This window comes from Heliangelus exortis, chromosome 22, assembly GCF_036169615.1.
Source record: "Heliangelus exortis chromosome 22, bHelExo1.hap1, whole genome shotgun sequence".
Classification (NCBI taxonomy): Eukaryota; Metazoa; Chordata; class Aves; order Apodiformes; family Trochilidae; genus Heliangelus; species Heliangelus exortis.
The window spans coordinates 10,033,286-10,060,945 of NC_092443.1; the positions used below are offsets into that span (position 1 = coordinate 10,033,286).

Here is a 27,660-nt window from a genome sequence, read left to right on the forward strand (position 1 = left end):
CCGCCCGGGGCTGCTGGCGGCACCGCCCCCAGAATCACGCGACCTCTCGGTGGGCCGCATCGCACCCTCGCTCGGATCCCTCCGCCAACAGAGACCCGGTGGGCGCGGTGCCCGTCGTCCCCCGTCCCCCGCACCTCTGCACCTCCGAGGGGAGAAAGGGACTTGAGGGGAAAGAGCCCGCGGCGGGCGGGGAGGGAGCGGCGCGGGGCCGAGCGGCTGGGGAATGAGGCGGTGGGGTGGGACTAGTTTGTGCGGCGGAGGGATTCGAGAAGAGAAGCGGCCTCTGAATGGGAGGGGGAGGCAGGGCCAAGATGGCGGCGCCCTGTGGGCCAGAGGAGCCCTGAGTGGTAAACAGCTGAGGGGAGGAGAAGGAGAGGTGAGTGCGCTGGGCCTCCTCCTTCCTCCCCCAGCGGGGCGAGAGCGGGGGCAGCCGGGGGGGGACGGAGAGAAGGAGGCAGAGAACAGAGAGAGGGGGGAGGCAGGGAGAAAGGGCTCGGGGTGGAGGCGGCAGGAGAAAGGGAAGGGGCCGGGGGGATGGGGATGGGGAAGGGGAGGGTGAAGCCTGGCGAGGGGGGGCCACGTTCCCCCTTCCCTCCCCTTTCCCCCAGGCAAAGTTGCACCGGGTGTTCCCCCCGGTCCCTCCCCCCGTGGCGGGGCTGCTCCGGGGGGGCCCTGGGGCCGCTCCCCACCCCCCGCAGGGTTCCCCTCATCACCCGCGGTTCTGCGTTAATTTTGAGGAGTTTATTGAAAATGTTCAGCACCTCCCGTTTCAAGCGCCGAGTAGAGATTTCCAGACTTCTGCTGCCTCAGCTCCCGGGTGAGGAGGTTCCCTCGGCCGGGGTTGGCAATTAAAGCAGTTATTAAAAAGTCTGTCCCCTCGGTGAGGAAGGCTCTTCTTGTATCCTTGATCGTGGGTAGGTGATGTGAAGTCAGGATGTTGTTTGCCTCTGCAAGAAAACATTTTGCTTCCTGTTATCACAAAGAACTTGGAAGGCTGCACTTCTGAAGTTTTCACCCTTTGTTTGCTATGGATGCAGCTTCTGTCGTTATCAGTTTATTCAGTGCTTCTCTCCTGATTCCTTTTGTGGGGTTTCTAAACGAGTTTTTTATAAAGCAGTAATTGAAAGAAAGAACATGCCTTAAAGGAGGGTATGATTCAAACCCCATAGAAATGACACAGAGACCAGGATCAGGTTTTGTTTGCAGAACTGCTGTTTCCAGGGGATGGTAATGCAAAAGGTTTTCAGTCTGTCTTGTCTGATCCTGTATTTTCCTGACACAAAATTCAGTGGCAAGTTGTTGGAAATCCATCGTAATCGAAGCACTGCTGGAGTAATCCCATTAGGTGGAAAAATTCCTCTTCTGTTTACATGTATGAACAACTAGAAACTGAATCTTTGAAAGCTCTGAAGTTTTCCTGATTGATGTGAGCACTGGGAGTACAAAATTCTGTCTCGGTTGACTTCACTTTGCTAAGTAGTAATCAGGTGCTCTTCTTATCAGAAACACCTACACCACGTTGAAGCTAAAAATCAGGAGCTTTGAATCCACTCTCAGTAAAGCATTCTTTGGTTTGCTTTTGTTGGCTCATTTGCTCAGAGTTTTTTAGTTTTTTAGCTGCCTCGTCAGCCCAGGACTAAATTGCCTTTATGGGGAGCTGCGCAGTTACTCAGATGAAAATAGAGTCAGAATATCTAATGTGTCATGAGATAAGCCTTAATTAAAACGATTTTATCTTTGGCTGTGTTTAATCCTGGCTCCTTAACTCTTTGTTACGGGAGAATTATTTTGATGTGACTAATAAAAAGCAGCCTTGTCACAGGGCTCCCATGTGGGCTGCCCAGTCGCAGGTGTTTTGGTGTGGGGACAAACATTTGGCTTCAGTCCCTGTTTGCAGTTTCACATCAATTCTGCCCCTCTTCAGAGCTGGCCTGCTGGGACATGGCACTTGGGAACTGCCAGGCACCTTCTGAGAGCTCTGATGTGAGCTGGGGCTGTGAAATCAGGCTCTGGGAGAACCAATGGCCAGTGCTACACGTGCACAGATACCTGTGTGTGGCTCTTTGGGAAAGAGGGGAATAAGCAAACAAATCCATAAGTGAGCAAATCAAAGAACCTGAACACTTTTTTCGTAGTAGAGACAGGGGAAGTGTGGCAGGGTCTGAGGCATGCTGCAGGCAGGTGTATATTTTTTGAAAGAATGGTACAGCTTAGCATCTTGGTTTAGTATTTAGCTTCTATATTTTGGTGCAGTTTAATAAATACAATGAGGACAAATAATAATTTGTTAGTACACTCATTTCTTTGGGGAGCACATTAAGATAGAGAGAAGCAGTGGTGAACTGCTCTCACTTTCCTGGGTGTTACTCTTTTTAGTTTCTAATTAAAAAGCTGCACATCATTTGGTATTGTTCTAGGTAGTGCCTGCTTTAATTCTTGGGGTAGTTAAAATGCCTCGATTGAGCACACTAGGGAGTTAGCAGTGGTTTCAGGTCTTACTGAATTGCAGCTCTTTTGAAATTACTCTTTGAATATATTGAAAGGTTTCTCTTGGTGGCAAAAAAAAAAAAATGTGGCAGAAATTTAGGAGTCTCAGTCGTTCTGTTACTAAGAAGTCAGGAGCTCTCTGTTTACTCTTCATAGTTTAAAAAACATGTCTTAGTTTAACTTTTCCTTTTATACTGTTAATTAGGCTGGTGTAGAAAAGAATGCTTGTTTTTACTTATTTATTTGTCACTAGTACATGCAGCTGTGGATAAGCAGTTGAAATAATTCCTTTTCAGGCTGTTAACTGGTTGGATAGCATTGTTCTGCTGAGGGGTTAAAAAGCCCAAATTCAGGAGGGCTGACAAACAATTTTCCCTCTGACAGAAACTTGATGGGTAGCAATTACCAAAGTGTGTTGGCACCACAGAGTTGCAAAAGAATCTCAAGACCTGCTGAGTATTATTCTCTCCTTTGGGGTTACTGGGTTTTTGTAACAAAGGGCATGACATTGGGCATTGTATGGAGTTGTCACTAAGTCATTACCAAGTTTAGGAATGGGATCTTTTATCAGATCTTAAAATAACCAGAAAAATCTGAACTGTCAGAAGCAGCCAGGGACCTGCATTCTTTGGAAACTGATAAATCAGTAAATTGTACTGCCAGCTGTAATGATCAGTTTGAGCTGAGGTTGAACGTGTTTAGAGTTACTATTTCTGGGTGGTGAAAAAGAGTCATCAGCTGCTTCCTTTTCTGTTGCCACCAGTGGTTTTTTCCCTACTATCACTTTTCATTCATTGCTTCTGTCACTCTGTCACAGCAGTGTTTACCTGTGAGGAGAAAATAAAATTGAGTGTTGTTAGGACAGGTGAAACAGGCTTGGATTTTTGTTTCTTGGATGGGAGGAAAAGAGGCTTCTCCTTTCAGGACAAGCACTGCAAGGATTTGAGTGAGAAGGGTTGCTTTGCTGTCAGTCTAAATTTTTCATTGAATTCTGAGGACTTGACTTGACTCACAGTAGAAATGGGATGGAAAAGTGAATCTTGGGGTCTGGCTTCACCTCACTGCTGCCAGCAGTGGTCCCACACCATTGAAATCCTCTTTCTCTAGGGAGGGAGTGAATAACCATTTACTGGCCTGCCCCAAATCTCATTTATCATTAATGGAGAGGGATGAAATAGTGATGCTGATCCCTCCAGAGTCTCTGAGTCCCTGGGTTGTGCCACAAAGCTGAGGCCATTCTGGGAGGAGTGTGTGTGTCCACCCAGCGTGTCCCCCCCTGCCATAACTGGCACTACCAGCTGCTTTTTCATTTGCCTGGAGATAAAAATACACTGAACAGAACATCTTCTCTTGACAGAAATACTTACAGAAGTCACAATCTTTTGCAGTACTCTGCTCAGCCTTTTCCAATAAATATTTTTGCAGTCTTCGTTTTTACAGAGTTTGTAGCGTAAGAGTGTTGGGATTGAATTAGCTGCTGAAAAAAGTTTTAAAACAAATTGATTCTTGGCTTGTTGGCATCTCCTTTTTCTCCTGTGAACTGGCTCCAAAGTTATATTGGTACTTAAAATCTGTCTCTTTGCAAGCTCTGGAATTTAATAAGTTTGGTATTCATATCTTCCAGTGAAATTAAAAATGTTATGTTTTAAAAGATATTTGAACAGGTTTGGGGGCTGCTTTGGGTTTTTTTTGTGTTTTGTTTTGTTTGTTTTTTCCAAAAAAAGATCTGAGTGCTTGGTTCTTTTATTTAAAACTAATTTTAAATATTAGTAAAGAGTCAGTGACTCAAACCACATGGAAAAGTTACTGGCTTTGTTTTAATCCTGTCAGTTCCAAGTATGGCTGCAGGAATTTGGAAGTTCTTATAAGGGAATGATTGCCATAGCTGGCAGTGGAAGCATTAAAGAACTCATCCTGTGTACTGTGCATTTGAGAATAAAGCTTCTTTCTGTCAAGATTTAGGTGTTCACCACAGATGTTGTATCTATCCCAGGTACAAAATACCTGGCATTCAATGAATCATCTCAAAGTTTTTCAAGCTAATGGGAGTTCTTTAACCTGGTAAATCCTAAATTCCTCATCTACAAGATCTGAAAATCACATTACAAATGATTGGTGGGACCAGTCCTGAATCCCCCCCCTAGCACTGCCCCTGGGAGCTGGGTTTCAGCCACCAGAACACAGGGGGTTCCAGTTGAAGTTAAAAGCCTGTTGCCTGCAACCTTTTTATTCATCTCTCTTTGCTTAAAAGAAATGTGATACAATTCCAGGCTCTTGCTGGAATTTGCTGGCTTGTTCATTTGGGTTGACCCATGTGAGTCTGTGCCTCAATATGCCACAGGCCCAAGATTATCAGAGGATTTCAAGCACAATCTTACTCAGGATTTCAAATCTCTTCCTCAGAAACAATTTTACAAGAGATCCTACGCTGAGGAAGCTAATTTGCTTTTTTTAAAAAATGTGACTTTTTGTCTATAGCATCCCAATTTTAGATAAGGTTTGGAGTACTTTAGTTAATATTTTGAATATTGGCTTTTGAAGTAGAAATTCCTCCCCTTTATGTAAAGCACTTCAGTGCAGGATTGACTGATTGACAAGTTTAGTTAAACTCTGCTGGATTTATTGGCACAAGGTCACTTGGGCCATCTGTTAATTAGGTGAGGGAGCTTGGGAAACTATTAGTTACCTACGTGTGTAGTTATCAGCAACTGAGCCTGCATTATCAGTCTTGCTTTTATCTGACTGTAGTGTTTGTGCATGACATCAGGCAACAGCATGAAGCTGAACCTGACTTCAGAGCCCATCTACAGTGTCTGCAAAGACAAAACCTGGTCAGTGACTTCACCATGCTATGGGGTTTTTTTTCTCTGTCACTATCAGAATTGGTGAAACCTGCTGTTGAAGTTTTTACTGGTGTGATGAAGATCTGGTCCCAGTATAATAGTGTTACTAGAGAAAAAGAAGAAAAAAACATTCTTTCCACTCTGGGAGTCAAAGTGGAGAGAGTTGACAAGGTGTTTATGGGGTAAAAAAGCAGAGACTGGCATTTGTGCTGCTTTAATTCTCAAAACTGGTTTTGCTTGCAGCTGGTCTGGGGGTGTGGTTGTGCATTTCTTTTGTTAACCAGACTTTAAACAACCAGTTCATGCTGCTTAGGAAGCTGGCAAATCTATTGCTTAATCAGAGCTGAGAGTGTCCTGAGAGAAACTGAGGCACCTGTGGTAGCAAACCCTTTACAGACAGAGTTCTCAGAAATAAAGGAATCAATAGCAGGAAATATTTTCCCACACAAAACTCTGCATGCACTCCCTCTGTCTCATTATAACTGTAATTTAGGAAATTAAATATTACAGCAGTTAGTAGAAACTGGTTGACTGCTGAAAATGAGTAACAAAGTGGTGGAAAATCAGCACCTTAGGTTGTGTGGCTGAGTGGCTTTAAACTTTTTTGGAATGGATGGTGTCACTCTTGCCTTGTAAGCAGCAAGCTCTGTGAGGATGAAGTTGGAGCTTGGAAGCCTGCACAAAGTAGACTTAAAAAAAAAAAAACCTACCCAAAACACCACAAATCACAGCCCTAATAGTTTTTGGAAGCAGAGATCCATTCTGTATTTGAGCAAAAAACAACTCTTTCTCCCCACCCCAAGTTTCTATTTTATTATCTTTAGTTGGAAACCTTGCAGACACTTGCAGCCAGGTTTAAGTCTGCAGCTATTAAGGTCTTGCCAGCCTGGGATGTGACAAGAAACAGCATTTCAGCGTGAAACCCTTCAGTGAGCAGGCTCTGCCAGCTGCCTCCAGATGGAGTGACATTTATCTGGACATTTTCAGCTACAATCATTGAAAACTGAGGGTGGAGGGAGGGTATTATTGTGTTCTGGAAGACTTGAAGAAAGTTGGTTGCTAATTAAATGCCTGTTGTGAGTGTGGTGCCACATTATCACCTTTGGATTTGCTATCAGTGCCAGATTGAGTCAACTGATGTCTTGTGGCCCTAATAACAGTGACCTTGGGCAGTTCTGTAACTAGGGAGTGATGTGTTGCAAATGACAAAGTTTGCTGGTGGACAGGTTAACTCCTGCTGCCCAGTAGCACTGTTAAATGTAAGCTTTCAAGAAAGTTATATATATATATATATAAGTAATTTCATCGTTGCCATTTTAAACACAGCCCTGATACCTGGTCCTTGGCTAATGTCTAACACTGTTTTAACTAATGTAAGGACTTGGACCCTTAGAGTAGTTATTCCAGGTTCAGAATTTGGTAGGACATAGAAGACTTCCTTGTGTGTAAGAGTTTACCTACCAGAAATAAAACTCTGTAGCAGCTTTTGAAGGCTCAGAGTACAAAACTACAGTCCTGGGGAAGCCATGTAGTTGGAGGCAATTGCACAATTTATTTAACCTGTAGATAATTCTGGAAAGGGCAGCTGTGCAGCACCTTTTGGTGTTTTTTAAGCTAAGGACTGAGTTTCATCACACACAGGAGGTACCTAGCTCTGCTGTCCTTAGTAAGGAATTTCAGGCTGTTCTGAATATGCAAGTTTTGATAAGGAAGAAATGAAGTGTGCCTTTTTTTAACCTCTTCATATTTTCTTTGTTAGTGATCATGAAAGGTGTGTGGCTGACAGCATTGCAAACAGAAGCTCAAGTCATCCACAGAACAGGTGCTGTATACACAACTGCTGTAAAAAAACAATAATTAATAATCTTGTGTGTAAGCTTGGTAAGTGTCAGTCTTGCCTTTCATGGAGAAAGTGAGAAATGTATGCTGGCTGCAAGCAGGAGGAGAGAAGAAACCCTTGCTGGTAAAACCAGGTGTGATGTGCAGCCAGATTCCTTCTGCCTTTGAGGGGAAAGGCTCAGCATAGGATTTTTATGGATGAAGAAGAGTTTGAATCATTTTGTGACAGATAAATGTGACACCTGAATCCCACTTGGGGAGAGGCCCTTGTAAAAGCCTGGAATGGTTCAGTTTTACTCCTGCTTAGTGCTGTCAGGCAGACCACTCACGTTGTCCACACACTGTTGCTTTGAATTATCTGTAGAGTTTTTGCACTGCAGAGGTTTTAATAGATTATTCACAAATTCTGGCTGTGAAAAGAAGGTGTGTTGTGCTGCTAAGCTTGTGCTGTGGTGTGCAGAGGGTGACTGAGGAGCAGCAGCTGTAGTAACCCTAACTGAGGCTCCTGACAGCTGCAGCTTGGCCACGTTGCAAGTATTAAAGCAGGAATCTATTAGTGTGCAATCATGCAAAGGCACTGAATTTCTGATCTAGCCATGGGAGTGCAGAAGGATCTTGACCTGCATATTTTCTCCAGAGTGTAGACCACTGTGCAAAGGACTTGAAAGGTTAGTTGGGGAGGAATTGCTGTAAGAAAGCAAGAATGGAGTGAATCCAGGGAGCTGTTTGCATTTTATTGAAAACTTGAGTCTTGGTTGACTGACTTGGAGAGCAGATTTTAAAAAGTATGGTAACAGAATGCTCAGCCAAGGCCTTCTGCAAAACAGATTAGTGTCCTTTTTAAAAAAGATGAAAATCCTGCTCGTGACTCATTGGCTTCTTTGGAAACTTTTTTCTTAAAGCTTTTATTGCAGGTGTCTAATCTCTAGCAATCCATTCAGTGTTATATGGCCAAAACTGCAGAAGAGAAGGAGGGAAGTGATGGGAGGTTTCAGATGGAAATGGAAAGTTCATTCCTCTGCTCTCTCTTCTCTCCTAGTCTGGTAGAGAGGCACCAATGAGTAACTTCCTGAAGTTTTAACCTCCACATTCATGTCAGTACATGCATCATGGCACAGCAAGGAAATGTTGGTGAGCTCCTCTCAATGCTGGATTCTCCAATTCTGGGTGTCCTGGAAGATATAACAGCTGCATTCAAAGATAATCTCATTTGTGGTATGTATCCTTTTATGTAATTCAAGGAAGGGCTTTGCTTTTACACCAATAAAGGTGGAATAACATGGGGTTTTTTTTATTTATCAAACACAGTCTTTGCAAATGCAACTTGAAAGAAACTCAGGGTTGGGTTTGAAATTGTTTTAAGGATTGAGGCTTCTCTTCAGTCCATTTTGCTTCTTGGCATTCCTCTTGGAAGCTCTGTTATATAATTGTTAAAATGCCATTATAAAATGACTTTCTTTTCTTCTCTGGGGCAGAACCTCAAGTTATCCAGAGCTGATGAAACTCTGTTTGTCAGGTGTATCCAGAAAGAATTAGGTGTCATCCACATTATGGAAACTAATGGGATTTTGTTCATTCAAAAAATAAATCAAAAAAACTCAATAAGAGTTGAGACCCAACAAACAACACAAGAGACCCAGACTTGCTTGACAGAATGATTGCTGCTACTAAGGCATCCCTGGTGCTGATAGAGCCTTTTCAGAGCATGAGTTGTCCTTCTTCCTGAGCTTGCTCTCCTTTATCTGCTAAAGGGGGAAAATGTAGTTACTTCTGAATTCTTTACCTGTACTGGTAAAATATTCTTGCATTTCAGCTGCCTCCAGCTTTTTAAGGTTAGACAGTAATTGTTAGGTATTAAAAACCCTGCTTACTTTCCCCAAGACAAAAATGTAGTGGAGAGGTCTCATTTTCCTAAAGGTCTGGTAAACATTAAGTTCTGGTTTATGTTATAAATTGTGTAAGAGTTGTCAAAATGTTGTGCAATGCTTCTGTAACAAACGTTTCTTTTTTAGTGTAATGAAAATGTTTGTTGTTTGTTTGGTTTTTTTGCTGTAAACAAACTGACAGACCGTGGGCCCATGCTTGTGAACAACCTGGTGGACTATTACCTGGAAACCAATTCTCAGCAGGCACTGCATATCCTGTCCACACTGCAAGAGCCTCATGACAAGGTAAAGGAATCTTGTTAGTAAGTGTGGTGGGTTTTAGCCTCGTGTTGAAGCAGTCTTTAAATAGCATCTGTTAGAACTCTGGGGTTTTTTTCCATTCTGGTATAGAGTTACCTTGTAGAGATGTAGTAGCTCTGTAGTAAGAGTAGCTATGCTTTTTAAAACTTCAAAGGTCCCCATTTTTTGGATTGCTTAACCTGCCTCAGTTAAGCAAAGAACCTCTATAAATGAAAGTTTTCTGAGGACTAATATTGTCTCTTTGCAGTGCTACTGCTGCTTGTTCAGTTCTAGATGTGTTAGCCTGAAACAAGTGGCCATTTTGAGAGCAATGAAGGATTTTTACATGGAGTGAGAGAGTGGCATTAGAGTTTGATTTACTTCTGCTGGCTAGACCTGTTTTATTATTTATTTATAGCAAATATTTTGACGTGCAGTGACTGCCTCTGGAGTGAAGTGGAAGACTCAAGAGTAGAGTCTTGCATTTTGCCACCAGCCAACTTAAATTTGCTGCTGGGTTTTACTTGTTCTTGTATTCTGTATATTGGTAAAATGCCCACTGTTTCCATGCCAATCTGCTGAATATAGACAAGTGAAAAAGAATATAAACCAGTGAAATATAAATACATTGTCTTTTTCTACATTTCAAAAAACCTCTATCAGCATCTACTGGACAAAATTAATGAATATATGGGCAAAGCTGCTACCCGGTTACCCACACTCTCTCTGCTGGGACATGTGATAAGAAGACAACCATCTTGGAAACATAAACTTTCTCAAGCACCTCTCCTACTTTCATTACTTAAATGTCTCAAGGTAAGAGCTGTCAGTGTTGTCCACAGAACACTTGTGTACCTGATGTAAATGCACAGACTTGTAATGCAAGGCATTTATTTTCTGTTTAGATGTCAGTTAAGCTGTCAGGAGAGATAAAATGTTGATTGAAATACTGAGTCACAGTGGAATTAATCAACTAAATACTCTGTGCTGATCCTGTTATTACTGGCAAACTTGTTTCCAAAAGCCACTATCACTGTATAACTTTGAGTTAGCAAAGTTTATCAGAACCTTTCTAAAAGTAAGCTGAAGGCAGAGAGCCTTTCAAGGTGATGGATGCCATCAATGTGAACTTAATGAGAAATGTAATAACTTCCCATTAGTGCATTACTGAAATTAGTGCATTTAAGGTACCATGATCTCCTTGCAGTGTAGGTGGGCCATGCAATAGACTACTCCATTGTGAAATTACCTTGGAATTAGCAGTCTTTCCCTTCTTACCTACAGATATGCTGGATTACAAGGAGGTAGCTGTTTCCCTCTGCTTTGGAGTCTTATTTTTCCCATCTGCAAATGTATCAGTTGCAATACTGTGCAGTGTTGTAACAGGGAATAAAAAATGGAATGTGTTTTGAGACCCAGGATGTGTTGTCTGTAATATTTAATAGGATCCTGAAGAATATGTGTTAATTAAAGTGCCATTAAGATGCATGAGGTAGTCAAGTGCCAGTGCTCTTCAAAACAAAACCACAATGAATTTGCAGCTGCCAAAGAGTGAGCAACAGGTGCTGGTACTGGAACTCCTGAGGTGCCTGATGGGTTCTGTTATCCTTTCAGTGGGAGTCTTTCCTGGTTGTGAGAGGGGTGAAGTGGCTCAGGAAGCTCCTGGGCATAGAGTACAGAGGGACATGAAGTGTGCTGTGGAAGGTTCTCTCTGACCTCTCCCTCTGAGGGAGAACATAGGCTGGAAATCACTGCCCAGAGGAAGGAGAATCTGTAACACTGAGTGTGTGTGTTCAGTCCAGGTGTCTCTGGAAGAGATACCAAGACCAGCTTAGTGGCCTCTGGTCACAGGCTGCCTGTGCCATTCACACTCATCCTGACAAAGCAGGGGAACTAGCAAGGAAAATGTGCATTAAGCTGGGGAGGCAAGTAGGGACCCCACCAGGATAGAGTTGGAACATTTTTGCCGTGCCCTATCCTAAAATTCTCTACTACAGTTACATGTAGTTACTTTTTTTTACCAGTCCATCCTTTCTCTGGGTGTAAGCCATTGGCTCCTGGTTATTGTTTGAATTACTGCTTTATGAAATACTGAGCAGCTGGAGTCATCATCCAGGTTTATTAGGAAAGCTTTTGACCCTTCAGTTGGTAGTTGGCCAACATCCTTGGATGCCTGATCAGCTCTGCAGTTTCTTAGGCTCTGGATGCTGTGTGTGCATAGCTCTGGGAAGGAAGGCAGGTGATACATAAGATGCTTCACATACCAGGGATTGTCTTCTACTCAGTGGTGTAACTGTAGTGATGTTCCCTTTCAAGTAAGGCAGGCCTTTATACAGAAAAAGAGCAGAATGGGAGCAAGAATCCCAAATCTTTCTTTTTTAGAGTTCTCTATGAGACAATAATCTCAGTTCAGTAATCTCATGGTGGGTTTCAGAAATACTGTTTCAAAGTAGAGAACTTTTCCCATGGTGATGACTTCCATGTTCAGTTCATCCCTGGAAAAAACTGAAGTTCAGCTCTTTTAACTGACTAATGCAGGTTTTTTCCCTTCTTGCAGACTGACACAGATGTAGTAGTGCTCACCACAGGTGTCCTAGTGCTAATAACCATGTTGCCAATGATTCCTCAGTCTGGCAAACAGTACCTTCATGATTTCTTTGGTATCTTTGGGCGTCTCTCAGCCTGGTGCTTGCAGAATCCAGGTGAGATTTCAACTTTGTTGCATGAAGTTATGGTTTAGTATTATCCTTGTGACTTTCAGGAAGATGGTGAGCACATTCTTTTGTCTGAGATTAAATGCAGAAAATAATGTATTGAGCCCACAAGCTATTCTGTTCTGTGATAGTTAGCATCAGGGAGTGCTTACTTGCTCAAAATTTAGAAGTCTCATATTCCTTCATGTCAATTTGCTTCTACATGAAGCTTCACTGGACCAAAATGCCACCCTGATGAAAGGAAAAAGCAGAGATTGATCTCAGTGGATAGAGAAGGGAAAATGCTGACATTTGAGGCAGCTGTTTGGGAATTTGAGATTCTAGGTATGAATGGGGAGGGGGAAGAAGCAACATGTAAGAGTTTCTTTTGATGTGCAGCTATCAATAGTAATGAAAGTGCTGGTAAAATGAGCCTTCTCAGTTATAGCATGGGTTTGGATGAACTGGTTTTGCTGAATTTGTTGTAGGGTGTCCAGTATCTAAAAGCAGCATTATCTCTGCATGTCTGTCATGGTTGTATGAACAGATGCTGTGTTAAGCACCTAGAGATGCTATTTGAGGGCCATTCTGCATTAAAGTAGGACTGGAACCCAGATGACTATTAAGACTGTATCCTGTTGCAATTGTTTTCTGTGGATCCAACCTTTTAGTGTTTTCCTTTGAGGTGAAGCAAACCTTGGTTGACTTTTTTTATCAGTCGGTCTTCAAACTCTGGCTCACTAACTGCTTCAGATTTTAACTGGAATAAAAAAATGCTGTGCTTTGGAGAAAGGCAGGATACTCATTGGAATTCATGGTTTGTGTAGTTTTGGGGTTTGCTGTGAGCTGATGAGTTGGTGTTGCCTGTTCTCTGAAGACTTCACAGTTTTGCTAAGGACTCTTCATGTCTCCAAATCTGTTGCAGTTAACGTTTCAAATTTAAAGTTGCTTTGCTTGCATTCTTAGAAAGTTTTGTTCTTCCAATGTAATGAAAAAGATTCCAACTACTTTTTCCAGGTCACGTGGCAGAGATTTATCTTGTCCATCTCCATGCCAGTGTTTATGCTCTCTTTCATCGTCTTTATGGAATGTATCCTTGCAATTTTGTTTCCTTTCTGCGTTCTCACTACAGTATGAAGGAAAACTTGGAGACCTTTGAAGAGGTAGTCAAGGTAAAATGTTGCTCATCTCTCTTATCCAAGACAAGGAATTCCTAGCTATATAAAGGCAGGTATTTGCCAATGTAATGCACTGCATTGGTTTAACTGAGGGCTGCTCAACAAATCAGAGTAAAAACAGCTTATTGGAGGACTGAGATCTCCACTGGGAGCGGGGTCATCTCTTGAAGATGTGAGAATGTGAGATTTATCTGTTAAATGCAATATTCTGAAGTGGTGGGATCAGGGGGTTGCTCTTTGTGTAGTTCAGTGCAATCAGAACATGCTGTACCCATAAAACATCCTTGTTCTTGTTCTTGCTCAAACAGCCAATGATGGAACATGTGCGAATTCATCCAGAGCTGGTGACTGGATCCAAGGACCATGAACTGGACCCACGAAGGTATATATGTTCCTCTGCTATTAGGAAAGGCTAGAAATGAGCAGCTTTTAGCTGGGATATTTCAGAAAGCTTACAGCAGGTTTTTTTCTGTCAGCAATAGTGTGTGCCAGTGGTGTTTTGCCACCCCTGTTCAGAGGCACACCAGGTAAACATGTAAACTTTCTTTATCCAAGCTTACAGCTGGATGAATAAGGAAAAATTGATGAGGCTATTAACAACAATATTGGGGTTCTAAATTAATTTTGTGTCTGGGATAGAATCAATATTCTACTTAACAGCTGACTTTGTCTTAGTTTTGTGACTTAACAATCAAGCATCTGCATAAAGTTCTGAAAGAATTTGCTTGTAATGAATAAAGAGAAACTACTACTGACCTTCTTCATTGGCTTAAGGTTTGGGTCATAATTTTTTGGTTTGTTGAAGTACTTGGTAGGATTTAAGTGTTTAAAATGGCTTCAGCATGTCTTGTTTTGGTACCTAGATATTGGGTCAGTTAACAGATCAATTCTTTTAACAGGTATGTCTTAACATTATCAGCTGTATTAGTTTTCTTTAGAAATAGGCTCATTTGCCTGCAGCAGCACCACTTGCTGCTTTTCTCTTGTCTCCACAGGCCCAGCCACTGAAGAGGAGAATTTGACTCTTGTTGCTGCACAGTAGTGCTCTTGCCCTGCTTTTCAGAAAACACTACTAAGTGGGAACCTATTGAATCTCCCAATGCTCAGTTTTGCAGGCTTCTCCCAGGCAGGGGGGAGGGTGACACCACTAAGGAGTACACTTGGCACAAAACTACCAGTTGAAACCTTCTGATTTGGTATCTTGCACATAATACCTTACATTCCAAAGCAACTCAGCCTTTGATAGATAGCATCCTGTGCTTTCTCTTCTTAACAGTGAACTTCCATCTCCTGAAATATTGGGCAGGTCTGGTCTAGCTGCTTAATTTAGTGAGAAAAAGTTTTCAGGACAAAGGAGGTAGTAATAATTAAAAACATTCCCAAAACTTGGGAGAAAAAACACAGATCTGAAACTGGCATTGCAGATGGTGTTTGCTTAAATAATGTAGGATTCACTCACTGCTGGCATGTCTGAATTTTGACTACCAACATCTGAGTCTAGTTGAGCTGATTTCTACAGCTGCTGAAGCTCAGGATCAACCAAGTCTCCGTACCCTGTTCCTCCTTTCCAGAGTGCTCCATGGCAGATCATTATGGATCTCTGTGTCAAAGCTTTTTGTCTTCTCTCTGAGACCCCCTCTTACAAGTCATCTCCTTGCAATTTCATTATGATGCCTTGTTCCAGTTTTGTCTGGGAGCATGTAAAGCTGTCTGGAACAAATGAGCCATCCTACAAGCCACTTCTTCCTATCTCCAGGAACTTTGTTTGTAGCAATAATTGACTAACTTCCTCTTTTGGATCCAAAAACTGTCTGCAGGTGGAAAAGACTAGAAACTCATGATGTTGTGATAGAATGTGCCAAAATCTCCCTGGACCCTGCAGAAGCCTCATATGAAGATGGATATTACTCTGTGTCTCAGAAACTCTGCACAAGCTTAAAACACCATCAAACTGACCCCAGTGCCAGCTGTTACATTGACACACGGAGCAGCTATGGTAAGATCTGCCTCATGAACACCCATTTCCTGGCAGCAAACTGCCCCTATAGCAAAAAGACATCCTACTAATTTATCCCACTTGAAGTCTTTGATTCTTAAGCATTAGAAAATAATGTGTAACTTTTTTAAAAAAGGAACTGCTCTGGGGATGCAGGCATGTTGGCAATGTTGCCTTCCAGCTGCCTGTTCCTCTCCTGTCATCCCACCTCCAAACAATGAGCCAATCCCAAAAAGAGCTGTAATATTGTAATATGGTCAATATTTTCTTGGGCTGAAAAAAACCATTTTGTTCACTGGCTGTGAACAAATGGATTTGAATTGTTTTGGTTAAAAGGCTTTAAATACTAGCCAGAAGAGTCGTTGATTTGTATTGAATGTGTAGGATGCTTTAAATTTATTTTTTATTTTTATTTTTTCTAACTTTCAGGGACCTCTACCCCTTGTTCCACTCCTCGACTAACACTATCACAAATGCCAGGGCAGCTACCTCAGATTCTGAGCCCCCAGTCCCCACGGCTGTCAACTGAGCCACAGCAGGTAAAGCAGAGGATAAAGCCCAGCATGTTTTAATGCTCTGCACTTTGCATGTAGTTTCTCCTGACAATCTAAAAAAATTCATTTTTCTGAGAAGCACTGTAAAATATTCAGAACTTAGTGTGTATTTCAGACTTAATTCCCATCTGATTTCCTGTGTCAGAACCAAGCTACAGGTGCTTCACATGTTGCTGCTCTGAGTTTCACTGATTTGTGTTTATTGTGTGCTGCTTTTACACAGGTTACCATCTGGAGTCCCTCTGCAGTTTGTGGTATGACCACTCCACCAACATCACCTGGAATTGTCCCATCAGAGTCATCCCAGTCCTCATCACAACCTTACAGTAAAGCTTTTGGCACATCTGGTATGTGCTTAATTTTTAAATCAGGCCTTTAAGGTTTATTATAATAGAAATTATGGCTGTAAACTTTGCTGTCAGCATCTTAAGTGGGAATGCCACCCTGTGCCATTTGATGGGCTTTATTTGCTGCTTCTGTAAACTGAGTTCCCTGCTCATCTTGAGCAGTGTTACTGCAGACACTGAGACAGGAAATCAGTTACAGTGTTAGGTGCCAAAGCCTGGAACAGGCCTTTTGGAAACTGCATTTTTGTCTTGCTAAATGGTTGAAGATTTAAGGAGTTAATGGTTGAGATAGTATTTAAATCTATAATTCTTCACATGTAATATGCAGCTGAAATGGGGAAGTGGGATCCTTGCTGAGAAAACTTATGCATCTGCTTTTCAGCAGGGGGGAAGGGAACACCTTTGGGAACACCAGCCACATCTCCTCCACCCTGCACTGCAGATGACTTTGTGCATGTTTCATTCCCTTCAGCTGCTGCCACGCCTCCTAAAAAGGTATAACAAAACTCTGCCCAAAAAGTCTTGACTTTTTTTCACTGACTTCTAATATATGAAGTGACTGTAACTGAGAAAGAAAATGAAAGTAACTGACTTAGAAAAATGTTGCATTTTATTGCAGAAACTCAGTTTCTTTGAGGTTTTGACAACTCTTGCCAGTTCCAGTTGCACAGTTTTAAGGATTCTTGTATTGGTTTGTTGTTTAAGCTGTCTAGTTGCAGGAATTTCCTTTCTATAGTTTGCTTCAAACAGGGGTTCGCCAAAATTCTATTTTGGTTTTTAATTTGTTGGGTTTTTTTTATTTTCAGGAGGACAAACCGGATCCTGGGAGGCCTTTACTGTACCGACAGCAAAATGTCACAAACAGTGGTAAATCATTGGGTAAACTCTGTTTTCCTCTCCCCATTACAATGACCTCTGGTAAACAAGTCCTGTTATTATTGACACGTGTTCCAATTGCCAAACACCTTTTCCACATGGTTTGGTTTGTTGTTTTTTTTTCCTGAGTTCTTCATAGTTCCAGGATCATGCCTTAAGTTATGATTCAACTTAAAACCTTTTTTTTTGATGCCTTTGATTTCATTTTAACTCTTCACCTTCAGAAATAGCTTGCAGAATTTTTTTACTTGTCACTCACACATACTTACATGTGTTGAAATATAAAAATCTACTCTGAAGGTTGAAAAGGCTTGGTTTTTAAAAGGTGATGCTTTGAGGGTGATTTTTTTTTTTTTTCTGTTAGAAGCAGCAAGTTACATATGAAGTCTTGAACAAGTTTTATGTCACATGTCTGGATCAAACTAAGGCTGCACATAAGGATAGATATGCTCTCTTTTAAAGGCTCTTGGAAAAACTTTGTTTTCTATCTACAATTGTATTGCTGTACTTGAACCTTTTTTAAAGTCCTGTGGAATATTGAAATCACCAGTGGATGGTTGAGGAGCTCAGCTTCTAATAGGTAAATCTAGATTCCATTCTTTGTCATCTGCATCTGTGACAGCTGTAGAAAGGGATTTTGGCACTATGTTTGAGACTTCTGTACTGTGAATCTTTATCATCCTCAAGGTGGAGATGATAGCAAAATTTAAAGCTCTTTTTCCTTGCTAAAGTTGTGTAGCAACACTGGAATCTGAACTTTCTGAATGACAAGTTAAGAACAGGCTGGGTTCCTGCGCTGTGACTGAGCTGCAAGCATGAGGTTTCTGTCTTGCCTGCTTTAGTGTTTATCTCCCTGGCAGCTCTCTCAGTTTTGATCAGTAGTCACATACTGTCAAGTTTATATTACATCAGTTGGCTAAACTTCCTTTTTTTTCAGGTAAGTTCTATGTCCTTGTGTAGCCAGATCAGAAACTAAAGGGGACTTAAATGCTACTGTGGAAGTACAGTACTTACACTACACTTGAACAACTTTTTTATGTATTTAGTGGGTTCAGTTGCAAACAGCACATCCTTATTCATAGAGATGGTTGCCTACACTTGTGCAATAGTGAATGTTAAGTTTACAAAACTACATTTTGGGATTGGAACCAACCAGTGACTGATCTCCTGAACTGGTTTCCATGTGGAAGGCAACAGGAGTCAGACAGCTTCCTTCTTTGAGGAAGCATCTCAAGGAGGGACAAGCTTGTTTCTCATGGCCCTTTCAGCTGTAAAGTACTTCTGGTTTGTGCTGTGATAAGGCTGGAGAAAACAGCTTCTCCACAACTAACTGGCTTTTTTTTTTTCCCTCTTCTATTCTTCAGACACACCTGGTAGTAAAAGTTCAGTAACCTTAAGTGATCTGCCAGAGTTTTTAGGTGGTTTGTCTTTTGAAGATAGTGCTGAAAAGGACAGAGAGGAAGGTAATGTCTGTCACCCTTATATACATCTTAGCTAAGGAAACATTTGTAACACTGAAATACAAAATGTGTAATTATGGTCCCCCCCTCCTGTCCTTCTCAGATGCAATATCTAAAGAGATCTCAGAGATCACAACTGATGCTGAACACATGGTGCCTAGAGGAGGATTTGACTCTCCGTTTTACCGCACAAATGAAAGTCTGTCGGGCTCTCAAAAGAAGACCCACTCAGTAGTCTCTAGTGTTCAGGGACACAGTCAGACCTCTGAGCCTTTAACATCTTCTCTGGACAAGTCTGGGCCTGAGACTGCACGGGAAACACCCAAACAAACATTTACTCCTATAGACAAGCCCTGTGGAGGCTCTGGTGAAGGCCCTGCTGGTAACAGGGAAGGAACCTCTGGGGAGACAAATATTCTCACTCCCAGCCCTTGCAAAGTACCAGCACAAAAACGAGTGCTGTTTGGGAGTGGGCAGCCTCCCCTATATGAGCACCTTTTTGAGGTTGCATTACCAAAGACTGCCTACCTCTTTGTTGGCAAGAAGACTGAGGAGCTGCTAAAAAAAGCCAAGGGAACCCAGGATGATGACTGCATGTCCTCTACTTCTCCCGTGGAAGTACTGGACAGACTGATACAGCAGGGAGCAGATGCACACACTAAGGAGCTGAACAAGTAGGTGACTGAAAATCTTACCTGGCAAACTTTGTTGTTTCGTTTCGTGCTGGCTTTGTGTTAATAGCTGGTTCTGTCAGCTGTGTCTGGAAATCTACAATGAAGCCATGTTCTGTCATGTTCCTTATTCTTTTTGTGCTGACTGACTGTAGTTGTACTTTTATTAGTAAGCTCTTCTGAGGTGGGCATTCCATTTTAAAGTGACTTGCAGAGTGGGCTTATATTTACACTTGCAGGTTAATGCTGTGCTTTCAATTTTCAGATTGTCTCTGCCAAGCAAATCTGCTGACTGGACTCACTTTGGAGGTGAGAAAGTTTTTGGTGTGTTTTGAAAATCTCTTCCTCTGTTATTACTAAACGTCCTTAAACAGTGACCTGGGTACTTGTTTTGTAACTAATGCTGGAGAAGGATGGTGCCCTCCATTGTTATGGTTTATCTGCTTAGCAGGTAGACATCGGTGTTCCAGCAAGATGAGCTGCTTTTTTTCAGCCTTCCCCACACCTCTAAATGTTTCTGCTTTTGACCATTTAAGGTCTGCTAAGCCTCCAGACTGATGCTGAGCATCTGACAGATCCTTCAACCTTTTCGATCTAAAGCTGCTGATTGTTTTTCTTGCTGCTTCACATGGTAATTGGTAATTTCATGCTGCTTCTATGGTAATTGTCTCTTTTTTCTTAGTAGAAGGAGCAATCCATGTGAAGCATTTACATATTGCTTTGGGGAAAGTGTTTTCAGTGTGTGTTGGAGATTTGAAAGATGGAAAGTTTTGAGATTTGAAAGTTGTCGTTTCGAAGAAATCCAATGTGCTTGTTTTAGAGAATATTACCCATACATGGAGCAGGAACAGAACATTTCAGTGATCTCTTTTGTCTTCTGACTCCAACCCAGGTTCTCCCCCTTCAGATGAGATTCACACCCTGCGTAACCAATTGCTTTTGCTGCACAACCAGTTGCTGTATGAGCGCTTCAAAAGGCAGCAGCACGCCCTGCGGAACCGCCGCCTCTTGCGAAAAGTCATTAAAGCAACAGCTCTGGAGGAGCATAATGCAGCCATGGTGAGCAGGGGATGCAGCTCTAGCAATGATTTCAACACACTGGTGGTGGAACAAGTATTAATTGGTTTGGCCAATATCATTCAGTACTACCCAATTGAAAAAGGAGCCTCTTTTCTCACCTTATGAGAGTCAGTGCTTGTGGAGTGAGTTACGTGCACTGTGATCAGTGAAACCAGGAGTTTCTGTTTGGCTGGAGGCAACTGAACTGGTGGATGCCTGCATGCTTGACCCCTGCCAGCACTTACTTTTGCATAATATTAAAGGCTTCACAGTCAGTGGAGTGTTCATGCCTGGCTGGACACCTTGTTGCATTATTTGAAGAAGTATTTTGCTTTTTCCTACTTCTCGGTTCAGGACTAATAGCAAAAACTTTGGAGCCTCAGATGTTCTTTTTCAGAATTATGTGATAAAATATAGAGCTGTGTGTTGTAGGACAACTTACTACAAATGTAGGCATGTTTCATTCTGTATTTACATGTTACAGATACTTCCATCTACAGTTTCATCTTTTGATAATTAAGTAGAAAAGCCAAAAATAAGTTTCCAAATAGGTTTTGGGAAATGAACTGTAGCTTCACCTTTGAAACCCAAGTCCTCATCAAAAGTATGAGGTGCAGTGGGAGAATCTGCTATTGCTGATTGTGCCTTTGGATGGGACACTGAATTTTCAGCTTGTCCATTTAATCTCTTTTTTAGCCATAAAACCCCATACCAGACCCCCAAAACCCTAAGAGTGTGTATATGATGTTCTCTCCACAGAAGGGTCACGTACATGCTATTAATTGAAAGCTTAACTTAGTGATTTAGGACAGATGTTCTGACTCGTAAAGCAGGTGTCTTGTCTGATGTTTCATATGGGATTCTTAACAGAAAGATCAGCTGAAACTGCAGGAAAAAGAAATCCAGGCCTTGAAACTGAGTCTGCAGAAAGAACAAGCAAGGTACCACCAGTTTCAGGAGGAACATGAAAACATTGTGGCTCAGCTTCACAGCCAGATCAGGCAGCTGCAGCACGACCGGGAGGAATTCTACAACCAGAGCCAGGAACTGCAGGTATAAAACACAGCACTGAATGAAAGTTACCTACTTACTGCTTTTAAAAATAACCTTCCTAAGAGCATGGCATGAAATATTTAAGAGGAAGCCATGTATTTGTATTAGAGTTATTGTCCTAATCCATAATTGGAAATGCTTTAGGTAATCGTTGTCCTTTTAGAGTTCTGTTTTGCCTCGTTGGTTCCAGTTTAGAAATAGGAAGTTGCATTTTCTTAGCTGGTTTGGGGGCTTTCACAAGTCCTCAGTATCATTTGATTTACCGTGCTGGGGGTTATGGCCCCACCCTGAGTGAGGTTTGGTTGTTTTTGTTGTTGTTTGATCAGACCAAGCTGGAAGACTGCCGGAATATGATTGCAGATCTGAGGTTAGAGTTAAAGAAGGCCAACAACAAGGTGTGTCACACTGAATTGCTTCTTAGCCAAGTTTCTCAAAAGGTAAGAAAAGTCACTGTCCACAGGGTCCCTTTGCATCTTTCTGTTTGTTTCCTGTACTTTTTATCAGGTGATTTTTCTTTCTTGTTTTAAAAGCTCATGTTTAGTTCCATAGAATCTGATACTAATTGCACGAAAACAACACAGAGAAGTGTATTTTGGTGAAGAAACTTTAAACTCAGCCCAAAGGCTTCTGAAATGTCTCATTTTGGCTGCTTTCTCCACAGTAGGAATGTGCAGATTGAGCAAAATGAACTTGTGTAGAAGCTCTGGTAAATCTTGGCATCTTAGAGATCTTGTTTGTATCAGAAGTTGAATGGACTTCTCATGTGGATGGGAATAGCTGTGTTAAAGGAAGCAGCAGCTTTATGGTGAAGTTCTGTATGGGCTGTCACCAGCTTGATGAAAATTTATTTAACTCTGCCTGTGACGTGTTGGATTCTTGTTTTTGTCTCCTTTCTTTATAAAAATACCCCATGAACACAGTGCCTGTGAGCTGACTCTCCTGCAGAACTGATCATTCCAATGTTTGTTTCTCTTTTTCAAGCTTTCCAACAGTGAATCAGTGCAACAGCAGATGGAGTTCCTGAACAGGCAACTTCTGGTTCTTGGAGAGGTCAATGAGTTGTATCTGGAGCAGCTGCAGCACAAGCACACAGACACTACAAAGGTATGGATACAGGGCTGCCTCAGTGAAGACATCACTTGAGGTCATCATTAAGCTGTCCTCAGCCTTATGATCACCATTCTGGAAATGCTTCATAACAGATACTTTTGTTGTAAAATTGATTTTCAGGGATTGGCTTTCATCTTTAATCTCCAGATATTTTCATGTACCATGTGATCATGGAATCTCTTCAGTGCTCTCTGCTTGAAAGTTAAGAAGTGGATGTTAGGGTACACCTGAAGTCAGTTTTAGACACTTCATGTTAATCCTTAGCAGCTTTTTTTTTTTTTTTTTTTTGCAAAGGCCAAGACTTTACTTTGCTCTTAATGTAACTGGCAGCAGAGAGTTGCTGGGAAAGCAGCACAGGGATCTGCTATTTGTGTAACATTGGGTAGTACTGCTACAATTTGTAGAAAGATCTTAACCAGAGTTTTACCAGGTTTTGTGATGTGCTGATACAAAATAAGCAGCCTTACTCTTCTGACTCAGTTATTTTGCTAGTAGGAGCTTCTATTAACTTTACTAAAACTTCTGTGCTTCATATGGTTTTACTTCCTGACTTCAACAAAACCTTTTTTTAATTAGAAGCAAGGAAATTACACAACAACACAACTGTTCCTGCGTGAGAGCAAGTAATTAATGAAGGTGAATAATAAGCAAAAAACACCCCTTTTATGGTATTTAATGAAGGTCATATTTCAGAAAATGGTTTTAAAATTGAGTTTGTCTATCCTAATGTGGTGCAGAACTGGCAAGCTTGCTCTGCTGAAAAGGGCTTTTCATGAGAAGCACTAATGTGCTAATAAATTACAGTGATGTGTAGCTATTTTCACAGCAGCTTCAGAGTGTACATCCTCAGAGTATCTGGTTTTCTATATCTGTTTTTAGAAATGCTGCTTTTATTCTGTCTTGCTTAAAAATATGCCTATTTTTAGCATCAGAAACACATTTAAATATTAATCAAAATAACACATGTTCAAATTATCCTTAAACATTGTGTTCTGTCCTTTGAGGAGGTTGAAATGTTGCACGCTGCTTTTTGGAAGGAACTGGAGAAAGCCAAGTTGTGTGTTCAACAGCAGAGCCAAAGGCTTGATGCCTCCCAGAAACGGATAGCTGAACTGGAATCCCAGCTTGCTAAAAAGGACCACCTCTTCCTGGAGCAAAAGAAATACCTGGAAGATGTCAAAATCCAAGCAAGGTCAGAGCTTCATGTGTCAAATTTTAGCTGTGCATTGACAGATGCACTGTGATAGTTGTGGCAGAATGCAGAGCCACTGGACCTCATGGTTTTTTGTTTGGTTTTTTTCTGTTCAGAGGTCAGCTGCAAGCAGTAGAAAGTAGGTACAAGGCCCAGAAAAGGATCACACAAGCATTTGAGCTGGAGATCTTGGATCTGTTTGGGCGTCTGGAGAAGAGCAGCCTACTGAAAAAACTTGAAGATGAAAAAACAGAAGCAGCTGAGGCAGCAGAAGAAAGGTAAGGGTGATGATGTAAAATATGCTGGGCTCACAACCAGCTCCTTGGAAGTTGAGATCTTCGTGGAATTCTTAGCACACGGGTGCATTACCTCAAAATATTTGTGTTACTCCTGCTTTTACAAACTGAATCTGGTGTAGGATCAGTAATCCTAAAAGTGAAAAATAGTCCAGGTGAGGTGCCTTACCCAGCACTGTGAGCAATTGCTGCCATTTCCTTGATGCTGGATCCTCTCTCTTTCCCCAAACAGGCTGGATTGTGGTAGTGAAGATACTGTGGTGGGATATAATGAAGAAACAATTGGTAGAAATGGAGAGACCAAACCTCCCAGCACTCGAGGTAGCAGTAGCAGTAAGGGTGGCAGTGGCAGTGAGCTCTCCACCCCAGAAAAACCCCAGAACCAGAGATTCAGCAGTCGCTGGGAGACGTCCCTCTTGCTGGAGCCCTCGTCTGCTGTCCCACTGACTGTAGGTTCACTCCCCAGCTCCAAGAGCTTCCTTGGCATGAAGGCACGAGAGTTATTTCGTAACAAGAGTGAGAGCCAGTGTGATGAGGAGGGTGTGACCATCAGCAGGCTTTCTGATGCTGGAAAGACTGAACTATGCAAAGATCCAAGCGTGGAGACCAAGGCTCCTCCAAGCCCCGAGAACCTCAGCCTCTCGCCTAAGCTCCAGGAAAGCAGTGTTGGACAGCTTCATATCATGGACTACAATGAAACTCATCATGACCACAGTTAAAAAGGAAGACAGTCAATCAGTGTTATTTTCATATTCTTGGCATAGAACAGGAGGTGTGAATGCAAGTTTAACTAAAAGCTTTTCTGTTTCTTTGGTCTGAGCAGCTAGCTCATGCAGCGGAGTAGGGTTGATGTCCAGAAATGGAAGAAGGCTGCTGAACGAATGCAAAAAAGTGGATTTTTGGGTCTGGAATTGAAATGCCCAGCCTAACTCCTGCTTCTTTCTCAAATTCAGTCCTTAGCAGCGTGTACTAATTTGAAGGGACAACTGTTAGCATTTACAAGTATTTTTTTCCCTTTCTCCCTGTCCCCAGTGAGTGGCTGCGTTTATGAACTTGAGTGCAATATGAGGCCAAATTAACATTTGTGAGTCTACTATGAATGCTTTGTATTTCCTTGCAAGCTTCCAATTTAGAGCAGTTAATTGTGCTGCCTGTCTGGGTGACTTTGGTTGCATTCATCCTGGAAAGAAGCAGCACTAGAATTTCTAGTGCATTCATCTAAAGGTCTCTCTTTTGCCTGTCCACTGTCCCACATCCTTCAGAGCCTGGTCTTCATTAAGCTGGACTCTGAATACCTAAATGTTTAAAGAACAGTGTACCTCTGCAAAAACGATTTATTCACCCTAATTCATGATCATTGTTTATATTGTCCTTAACATTTCTTGGAAAGTTACATTTGAACAGACACTTGATAAGGAACTGGAGCTTGTAATGCAGAAGAGAGCATATGTGCTGAAGACTTGTTAAAACACTAGCTTCTGATCTCTTTGGTATTTTAAGTGTTTGCCTGACAGACTGGTACTGACCTCTGACTGTTCAGGAGAAAACAATTCAGGTGGGAGAAGAGGGAAAAGAAAGCTTTACTCAAGTAGGGAAAGCGTGCAGAACATGGACATAGAATTGCAACCTCATGAAGATTGGCAGAAGAGCATTTGTTTCTCTGATCAGGGAAATTCTTGTGCTGCCTGACCCTCCTTCATAGTTCTGGTCTGTGTTCCTGGACCGAGCAAGACCACTGTGTTTTGAGTCCATGAAATTTACTTCATTCTTCCTAGGAATATGTTTTTAGGCTTGACTTAGAGAACATGCTTTCCTTTGAGTGCTGTCCTGCTCAGAGTGCAGCACCTTTTCCAGCTCAGCAATGTCAATTTGGCTCTAGGTATTTCCTCTTTACCCTCATCCCATTTCCTCAGAAGAGGAGGCTGAGGAGGAAGCCTGTTCAACCTGGGAATCAGAATTCTGCCGTGAAGCCTTGCTGTGTTAATCATGTTTTAAGTCAATGAGGAGCCTTCTGTGAAGGAGGACTGTGGGATCAGGGCTGGTCAGTGGTCAGACTCAGTCTCCTTAGTGACAGAGCAGAGCCTGCTGTTAGGCAGGCAGGGTGCTTGTTGTAACTGTGAGCTGTGTCTGGGGCCAGCTGTACTTGGGCATGGCAGGGGTCAGGGTTTCCCTGCATCACACGGGGCCTCTTCCCTTAAACATCCTGTGGGTGGCAGCTGCTGTTCAGGAGTTCTCTCACAGAGAAATAAAGTCCAAGTACTCTTGCACCTGTAGCTCAGATCCCTTCTTAACCTGAATGGGAACAGGGCTCTGTCAGAGCAGTTGGTGATGTGTAGCTGGCACTTGATGGTACTTTCCTTCCTCTCTAACACCTCGGGTCTAAATACATTTCTTCCTCTCTCAGTTCCTCTCAGTGTCCTTTTGGTTGGTCAGTCCTAACTCTAAAAGTAAAGGTGAACTTCAGTGGTTTTGTCAAAGCTTGAATCTGCATGGAATAGAAAAAAATAGAGAGTTGGTTGTAAGTGACAGACTGGTTTTGTCGACGTCTTTAGGCTTTCTAAGGCTTAGTGGTAGCAAACGTGGTAGCTATGTTTGGGTCAGATGTGGAGGTTTCCTGCCCCTTTGCCTCACCAGGTCCCAGCCCCAGGAGTGAACGGTTTGCACATTGCCCTGGCAGGGGCTGGCTCAGCTTTTGGGTGCCCTCGTGTTGGAGGAGTTGCTGCTCCCATCCTCCTGCTTTGCCCCAAGCCCCCGAGGCACTTTGTTTGTGCGATGGCTCCACTTGGTCTGAGGAGCAGAAATTGTGTTGGGTACAGAACTGCCCTGGTGGTAACTCCAGCTCGTTGATAAGGTGGCTTTTTTTTCTTCTTTTAAAAAAGGATTTTAGCACCGGGATAGTAATGGAAACCACTTTAGGTTTGTTTATGGACCACAAAGATTATGGAGGAACAAATTTTGCAAAGTTGTTTTTGTTTTTTTTTTTTTTTTTTTTAAGTCTGAAAATCATGGATCTGCTGTATGTAGTTAACTTGCAGTTTGTGTGAAGGGGTCCCATCAGTGAAGTGGAAACAGATTTTTTTAACTGACTGCTTTTAGTTAAATCTAAAATTGCTGTCTTTGTCAAGTTAATCTGTTCCCTGCCTCGCTCTTTGTAAGCATGTTAAACAATCCACATTAAATGCCATAAATATGAAATATGAGGAAATGGTACAATCGTAAGCTAAAAAAAAACTTAAACCAAAAGGAGGTTTTGCTGTCCTTATTAGAATGTTCTAAAATGTCAAGGCAGTTGCTTGTGTTTAACTGTGAACAAATAAAATGTATTGTTTTGCACTACTCTGTGTTAAATTCCCTGCAAGCCTCAGACAAAAATTGATTTCCAAGTAATTTGGGAAAACAAAGTGGAAAACAAAAGAAAAATAACAAACCAAAAACCAACCAACCAAAAAGAAACTTAAAAAGAAAACTAAGAAAAAAAAAATAACAAAACCCAACAGAACCAGTCCCTTCACACAGTCCCCACACTTCCTTCCTCATCCTCTCTGCCTTTCCCAGCCGCAGCCACCAGAGGCCCTGCAGAGCTCGCTGCTTCCCCTGCTCCTCTGACATTTTGGGATGCTGAGTTTCCCTCTCCCTTGACTCGATCCCTTTCCTTCCCTAAAGATCCCACTCCCACCCCTGGCCCTTGATCCCAGTGTCTGGGGTCCCAGCTGTCCCCTCTCAGCACACAGAATTTGTTGTCTTGGTTCCAGGCTCACAAGAGCAGCCTGGGTTGAGCCCCAGCTGAGTCAGGGAGAGCTCAGGGATCATTTATAGCCTAAAGATGCCAACCAGGATTCTG

General features: G+C 42.2%; 1 protein-coding gene across 10 annotated transcripts; it reads left to right on the plus strand.

Moving 5' to 3' along the window:
• Nucleotides 1–229: 229 nt before the first annotated feature.
• Nucleotides 230–27,155, plus strand: TSC1 (TSC complex subunit 1). 10 transcript variants are annotated; one of them, XM_071766403.1, is made up of 23 exons: nucleotides 248–376; nucleotides 7,090–7,152; nucleotides 8,209–8,384; nucleotides 9,237–9,340; nucleotides 9,998–10,150; nucleotides 11,892–12,036; nucleotides 13,045–13,199; nucleotides 13,514–13,587; nucleotides 15,023–15,201; nucleotides 15,631–15,740; nucleotides 15,979–16,102; nucleotides 16,485–16,597; nucleotides 16,909–16,981; nucleotides 18,343–18,441; nucleotides 18,542–19,112; nucleotides 19,375–19,418; nucleotides 20,002–20,168; nucleotides 21,039–21,221; nucleotides 21,548–21,658; nucleotides 22,203–22,325; nucleotides 23,336–23,523; nucleotides 23,640–23,801; nucleotides 24,052–27,155. In XM_071766403.1, the coding sequence occupies exons 3-23, from the start codon at nucleotides 8,279–8,281 to the stop codon at nucleotides 24,536–24,538; spliced, it is 3,471 nt and encodes a 1,156-aa protein (XP_071622504.1). In that variant the 5' UTR covers nucleotides 248–376; nucleotides 7,090–7,152; nucleotides 8,209–8,278; the 3' UTR covers nucleotides 24,539–27,155. The 10 variants fall into 10 exon arrangements, with proteins under 10 accessions (XP_071622505.1, XP_071622510.1, XP_071622508.1 ...); XM_071766406.1 differs by having other exon boundaries at nucleotides 23,339–23,523; XM_071766408.1 differs by having other exon boundaries at nucleotides 16,909–16,969.
• The last annotated feature ends 505 nt before the right edge of the window (nucleotides 27,156–27,660 follow it).